We start from the raw sequence: 8296 nt of genomic DNA on the forward strand, positions 1-8296 counted from the left end.
ACCTAATGCAGACCTAACATTACTAGAGTCACATATTCCCTTAGTCCTACACTTATTTCTTTAATTTGAGGGAACACCCTACAACATAACTAATAGTAAATTTGGGCTATTGGGAAACTCTAAGTGGAACAGTATAAAGATAAATATATCCTTCTTTACCTCAAACATCCTGAACATATATCTATATTGTATTGTGTGGCATATATCCACATACAAATGAACCAACAGATATAACACTCTATTAATCGTATAGAAAATCAACTAACAAGAATGAAGTAATATTTATTAATACCACTGATGATAATGGTACTCTAAATATAAGTTTAATCATATAGGTAAGGACATTGATAATTATTGTCCAAGCTATACACCGGACTCTGTGATACAGACTGATCACTGTATCACACCTGAGAGGAGCTCCTGTGTACCGAGTATCACTCGGACACATCTTTTATTTGTTTGTCATTTTATTCTCACTGGTGGATAACTCCACTCCTTTTTTTACAAAATATATTTGAAGTAAAAGTTAAGTTTTAAACCAATACACGACACACCACACTACTCACAGCATTGGTTTTGACCCCCAATAAAGTGTGCCCAATATGCTTCACTTTCTCTGTCCTTCTTCCTAATAACATTTTGCATTATTTGGCATAAGGCACTACCTATTGTTAACACCTAGGTTTGTATCAATAGGTTATTTAGGGTCAATCCCATTTTCCCCCCCTCTCTCCCTAGAGGCCATAGGGAATCCACAAATAAGCTCTGAAATATGGCCAAAGTGGTGGCAAGTGGCATCTTGGCAGCTGCACGCTTGACTTTTCTCAGTTCATGGGCAGTTATTTTGCGCCTTGGTTTTTCCACACGCTTCTTGCAACCCTGTTGACTATTTTGAATGAAACGCTTGATTGTTCGATGATCACGCTTCAGAAGCTTTGCAATTTTAAGAGTGCTGCATCCCTCTGCAAGATATCTCACTATTTTTGACTTTTCTGAGCCTGTCAAGTCCTTCTTTTGACCCATTTTGCCAAAGGAAAGGAAGTTGCCTAATAATTATGCACACCTGATATAGGGTGTTGATGTCATTAGACCACACCCCTTCTCATTACAGAGATGCACATCACCTAATATGCTTAATTGGTAGTAGGCTTTCGAGCCTATACAGCTTGGAGTAAGACAACATGCATAAAGAGGATGATGTGGTCAAAATACTCATTTGCCTAATAATTCTGCACTCCCTGTAGTTTGGCAAATTTTACTACAGTAATTGTCACTATTTTACAAGTACAGTATTTATTGAATTCTGTGCTGTGCTAGTGTTAAACTAAACTTAGCCCTATTGCACCCCTAATATTTGTTAGTTCAAACATGTTTTTAAGTTTTTAAACACACTGGCAAGTGAATAGTAAGCTAAAACTGCCTTGTTTCACTTTAAGGCGGTTTTCACTTTACAGCGGGGCTCCGGTCCCTAACCCGCTGTATGAGCGGGGTATACCTGTATAACATAATAAAAGTACTTATGGATTATGTTACATCTTTGTCTCTTATTACAAAGCAAGGAGACAATATTATTGCTTCAAATTTGGTGCACTAGTAGATTTAGGGATAAAAATGAAATAAATACATTACATAATATAGCTAACTTCCTTTTTTGGATAAATCTATTTGCACTATGTTTAACGCATGTAATACAAGTCCCACTCTCCACTTTGCACCAAATTTAACGCAACACTTTCCGCACCAAATTTGATGCAAACTCATAAACAACCCCCAAACTAGTGAAGTTTTCCACCACTTTTGATTGGGATATGCAAAATCACATGATTTATGACATCAGCAAATCTGATTGAAATATACATTTTATACTATCACTAACGAATCAAATTTCTTGATACTTGTGTCATTCATCACTCATCAGAACTTGTAAGTGCAATTTGTTACATTGTGTATTATACTTTGAAAGTATGTATATATGAAATTAGTATTAAAGATAAATATTGATGAGGACATTAGGCACACAGTGTAATATTTCTAAAAATGATTTTAAAAATCGAATGAGGTTTGATTTAATATAATCTTTAGCTGATAGCTCAAAGGGATAGTCTACCTAACATTAAACTGTCAGGAATATTATACAGCAGAAATTAAAATCACCTCTTTGCTGTCATGCTATTTTCAGTGTTCTTCTTACTTCTGTTGAATTTCATTTTCATTATGAAATGTCATGTTATATGCCAGCCCAATTTTAACACCTATGTAGGGGGGGGGGGGGGTGTTTAAAACTAGACTACAATCAGGAGGGGTTACACAGGTGCAGAGAGAATGGCCCAGCTCTTAAAATATTAATTGACTGCAAATAAATGCATATAATACCCTGATTACATTATAGTCGCAATTATTCTTGCTCAGAATAACTATATATTTACACTATATACATATAGTGGTATAAATAAACACAGAGATATGAAAGACAACATTGTTTAGAACAAAAAAAATTCTGAAATGACACATATATATATACAAGTATGTGCAAAGATATATGTACAAATTCTAGCAGTAATAATCATTTAAAAAAAATAAAAAACATGAGATAGGCATATCATGATTTCTAGAAATACAAATATACTTTAATCTATGTGAAAATATCATATATCATTTTTTTTATAACAAATACATAGAAAATAACTATCTATGAGATATTATTGTTTGTTCAGGTATAAATCTAGCTATTTATTGGACATTAACAGATAAAAAATAAAAGATTAGCTTTAGAGAAATGTGCTTGTTCATGGACAGTAATGAAATGGTATAAATAAAATTGAAAAAAAAAAACAGAATATCCGCAACATCAATGACTCTTTTTTATCAACAGTCAGATGTTCATCGATCCGTACTTGACGCGCATTTTTTTTTACAGAGTTTTTAATAAATAAGGGCGTCGTACGTAGATTTGCGGCAGCGATGTCTGGCGAGCGTATTGATGCCAGTGAATGCACAGAGATTGACGCTTTGATAAATCATCCCCAGAGAGTTCAAAGATTGGATTTCATATATATTAATATATATATATATATATATATATATATATATATATATATATATATATATATATATATGTACATTGGAGCCCTTTGCAGTAACATGTTGAATCATATTTATGCGATATTCATTTTTAATAAAATGTTAAACAATGTTTTTATTGTAAATATTTCACATTCCAATGTTCTTCACATAGAGAAATATATTCTATGTATTTTTAAATAGATATTCATATCTATCTATCTTTCTATCTACCAATCAATCTATATATCTACAAAGACACACACACACATACTTAGAAACCTTTCAGCCCTTCCCTATCAAGCACCTTGTCATATAACATATCCTTTAAAATATTTTTTGACATTTATTTTAACAATAAACATATCTTATTTTTAATACGTGTATATACCTGTATATATATATATATATATATATATATATATATATATATAGTGTGTAAGTGTAATACTTTATTTTATTATATTTTACATGTTTAATGTACTTTTCTTATAGCCCTAACACTTAACTTCAAGCCTCAAGTTGCTTGATCCCAACACATAACTTTCAACTTGTAATATGAGAGCTATTTAGAGTGGCTACACTATCAATTGAAAGTATAGGGTGCACCAAAGGCATGTCTGCAGGGCTAAACATTCTCTAGTTATTCAGTTTTAGCATAGACTTGTAATACCAGATGGAATGATAATCCTAGCATGGTCCTGTGATATTGATAGCTCCCCCTGCTCTATCACTGCTTCACTTGTAATCTAGGCCTATGTGTTTAATACCCCAATATCCAAACATATCTTAGGTTTAAGTACAAAATGTTCCAATAAGTTCCTATATGTAGACTCTGTCATTAAATAGACTCATTGCATGGGATTATATATGTATACACATTTATTTGTTTACAGATTATTCATGCAAATCACCAGGGAAGTTCATGTAAATCACCAGTGAACTTTCCTTTCAAATATCTGTGATGACATCAGTTAACACCACTAGATCATAAGAACTGGAAAAAAATAGATATAGTATGGTTTACTCCTTTCCTGTAACAAATATGAAGAATATCATCCAGTTACTTTGTGTTGTGTCCTCAATAAAATGTGAGTCTAATAATTTATGAATCAGCTCTATAGGAAGTAACATACTGTGAACAATGTAACATGTCCCAATTTTCCCTTGCAGGTGTTACTTCTCAAATTTCTCTAGTGGAGTCTGGTCCTGGAATAGTGAAGCCAACAGAAGACATTTCAGTGACATGTAAAGTGACTGGTGCCTCCTTGACTGACAGCACTAACATGTATGGAGTACACTGGATCCGTCAAACTGATGGAAATAAACTACAGTGGTTAGGAGCTTTATGGTATAATGCAAATAAAGACATTGCTCAAAGTCTGAAGGGACGCCTGGAACTGTCAAGAGACACAAATAAAGGAGAAGTTTATTTTAAACTTGCTGGAGCAAAAACAGAAGATACAGGAAGATATTACTGTGCAAGGCACTATCACAGTGTAACATGTGTACTGAGAGGCAGAGCAAAAACTGGTCTGAGCTATTTTATGTAAACCATGACTGTCAGAGTGATCTGGTTTTTATTTCCTGTTGCTGCTATGATAGAATTAAAACCTATAAACTTGGGAGCTATGAGTTACAAATCTAGATATACATATCTAAGACTCTTACCACACGTTAAAAAACTTATCTCAGATTATTATTATTATTTTTTTCCTTTTTAAAGAGCTTTATTGAGTGAAACAAAATACAGAAAAAATGCTGAATGAAATACATACATTTAAAATGTAAGAATAGACTTACAATAATAGCCTGTGTACAAATTGCAAAACAATCACATTATGTATACAGAAGTTGGTTATCTGTGCATAATCCAGTCCCTGTTTGCAAGCAAGACCAGCTGCCTGCAACTATAAGGGAAATCTAGAAGGATAAGGTCAACCTCCATGCATGTATTCATTATTAAACCCAACAAATAGCTCCACATTTTCCAAAAAATTCTTATGTTTTCCTGTCGTAATCCACAAACCCTATGGCTTAGAACAGGGAGATAAAGAACAACAGTAATAAAAGCAAGATTAAATGTATCCTCAATAGCAGGGGATGATAACTCTGTACAACAGTAGCTCATGGTATTATTGTAAGTTTGTTGCTTAATTGGAGTTTACCAATTATCACTGGTTCACACAGTAGAGTGGGCAACAAAAAAAAAAAGAGGGGGTGAAGCAGGAAAGGAAAGGTGACTGGGGAAGGCACTACGCTCACAACAGGCACAGTCTCTCATCAGCCCGCTATGGCTATGTAACCTCACTCCATATCTACTCCCCTCTCCACATCTGAAGCATAAGTTCATAACTGTCTAATTTGGATATTTGGGTGTAATGGTATTTTTCAAGTAGTAAAATTTTCTGTACTTTATGTTTCCAGTCAGGAAGCGTGGGGATTTGTGCCAATTTCCAATGTAGTGGGATCAGTTTTTTTGTGCCAGCCATCATCAGCAGTAAAAGGGATTTTTTTTATTGGGTTCCTAATTTTGAAAGGGAAGAGGAAGAGCAAGGACTCCGGAGCCCTTGGAATATCCATCTCTAGGATTCCCCACATCTCCACCCACACCGAGGACCAGTAATTCTCTAGTAAGGGGCAATCCCACCAAATATGGACAATAGAACCCAACTCTCCGCACCCTCTCCAACACCTGCCTGAGGTGTTTGGGTATATTGTCTTAAGACGGGACGGTGTAAGGTACCACCAATTCATGAGTTTATGTTGGGATTCCTGCATATGCGCCGAGACTGAGGTGGACTTAATGGCCCGGAACATCCAATGCCAATCCTCCATTGTGAACTTTGTCCCTAACTCCCTATGCCACATTCTGGTGTAGGTTGGTAGGGCGCTATCCTTAGGTATGAGGAGGAGTGTATAAAGTAATGACATCAGATGTCTGGAGGCAGATCGTCATGTACATAGCTGTTCAAATGGTGTGGGGTTTCTTAATAGTTGTTGTTTATATTTGTGTGTGATAATGTAATGGCATATTTGTAGGTAGACAAACCAAGAGAAGAAAAATCAGGATAGTCATTCCCAACTTCTTCTCGTTTCTTCACCCTCCCACTTGTTGTGTTGCGGCCTATATGGTTACTAATGAATGATGTCTGTACAGGGGTTGTAATGTTTTGCAGTGAGAGCTCGGGTTGCCATATATCGTCGTCAAAGGGGAGTATGCTGTTGAAATATGTGAGTCAGTTTGAATCGTCCTGTCACATTCATTGAACAGTTCCTCCAGTAGTGGGAAATGCACAATGACTGCCAGCCTATGTTTTTTGTTCACCCAGAGGAGGGAGGGAAGGTCTTTGGTTTGTAAAGCACCCCTGTCAAGGGATATCCAATTTTTTTGATCACTTTTCTGACACCATTACACCCTTCTTTGGAGCAAAGTAGCTCTTCTGTAGAAAATAAAATTTGGTAAATCCAGCCCTCCCTCATCCCTAGGCAGGTACATGGTTCTCTTATTTACTCTGGGTTTTATTCGCTTACATACAGTATATACTCTTCAATTATATTTTGTAGCGAGGGAAGAAACATGGAGGGGAGAGGAATTGGAATTGTCTGGAGCAAATACAATATCCTTGGAAGCACATTCATTTTGATGACATTAATTATTCCCAATCAGGAGATTGGTTTGTGTCTCCATGAGGAGAGGTCTGCTGAGATCACTGTCCTAAGGGTCACAAAGTTTGCATCAAACATATCTGACACAGTGGCAGCTATATTGATACCCAGGTATTTTAGAAATATAGCATTTAGCACAAATGGGCTGTGATCTTTAAGCCATATCATAGTGGTGGGTGGTAAAAAAATGCTCAAGAGTTCCAACTTGGCGTCGTTAAGGTGAAAGTGAGAGACTTCCCCATATTTCTTAAATTCAACTATCAGGGCCGGGATTGATGTTTCTATGTCTGTGATAGTGAACAGCAAGTCATCTGCATACATTGCTAATAGTGATGTCGCGAATAGTTCGCCGGCGAATAGTTCCCGGCAAACATAGCTTGTTCGCGTTCGCCACGGCGGGCGAACATATGCGATGTTCGATCCGCCCCCTATTCGTCATCATTGAGTAAAACTTTGACCCTGTACCTCACAGTCAGCAGACACATTCCAGCCAATCAGCAGCAGACCCTCCCTCCCAGACCCTCCTACCTCCTGGACAGCATCCATTTTAGATTCATTCGGAAGCTGCATTCTTAGTGAGAGAAGGGACAGTGTAGCTGCTGTTGATTTAATAGGGAAATCGATAGCTAGGCTAGTGTATTCAGTGTCCACTACAGTCCTGAAGGAATCATCTGATCTCTGCTGTAAGGACAGCACCCCAAAAAGCCTTTTTTAGGGCTAGAACATCAGTCTGCTTTTTTTTTTTTCTGTGCAATCTAATTGCAGTTGCCTGCCTGCCAGCATGTGTGTCAGGCTCACAGCGTATACTGTGCCCACTTGCCCAGTGCCACAACTCATATCTGGTGTAACAGTAGTGTACATTTAAAAAAACAACACTTTTTTGACTGTGTTAAATAATAGCAGTCGGTTTCCTTCACACGTGTGCGTTTCAGTGCCTGCCTGCCAGGGCACAGTGTCACCCCAGTGCAACTCATATCTGGTGTAACAGTAGTGTACATTTAAAAAAAAAACAACACTTTTTTGACTGTGTTAAATAATAGCAGTCAGTTTCCTTCACACGTGTGCGTTTCAGTGCCTGCCAGGGCACAGTGTCACCCCAGTGCAACTCATATCTGGTGTAACAGTAGTGTACATTTAAAAAAACATAATTTATGTAAGAACTTACCTGATAAATTCATTTCTTTCATATTAGCAAGAGTCCATGAGCTAGTGACGTATGGGATATACATTCCTACCAGGAGGGGCAAAGTTTACCAAACCTTAAAATGCCTATAAATACACCCCTCACCACACCCACAATTCAGTTTAACGAATAGCCAAGAAGTGGGGTGATAAGAAAGGAGCAAAAGCATCAAAAATAAGGAATTGGAATAATTGTGCTTTATACAAAAAAATATAACCACCACAAAAAGGGTGGGCCTCATGGACTCTTGCTAATATGAAAGAAATGAATTTATCAGGTAAGTTCTTACATAAATTATGTTTTCTTTCATGTAATTAGCAAGAGTCCATGAGCTAGTGATGTATGGGATAGCAGATACCCAAGATGTGGAACTTCCATGCAAGA

At 36.6% G+C, this 8296-nt stretch overlaps 1 gene segment (V, D, J or C); it reads left to right on the plus strand.

The window, feature by feature from the left end:
• Positions 1–4065: 4065 nt before the first annotated feature.
• LOC128647159 (Ig heavy chain V region PJ14-like) lies at positions 4066–4613 on the plus strand. The segment is given in 2 exon segments: positions 4066–4151; positions 4234–4613. Coding segments are annotated over 2 exon segments (453 nt in total).
• Positions 4614–8296: the final 3683 nt, after the last annotated feature.

The sequence above is a fragment of the Bombina bombina genome, chromosome 2, assembly GCF_027579735.1.
Source record: "Bombina bombina isolate aBomBom1 chromosome 2, aBomBom1.pri, whole genome shotgun sequence".
Classification (NCBI taxonomy): Eukaryota; Metazoa; Chordata; class Amphibia; order Anura; family Bombinatoridae; genus Bombina; species Bombina bombina.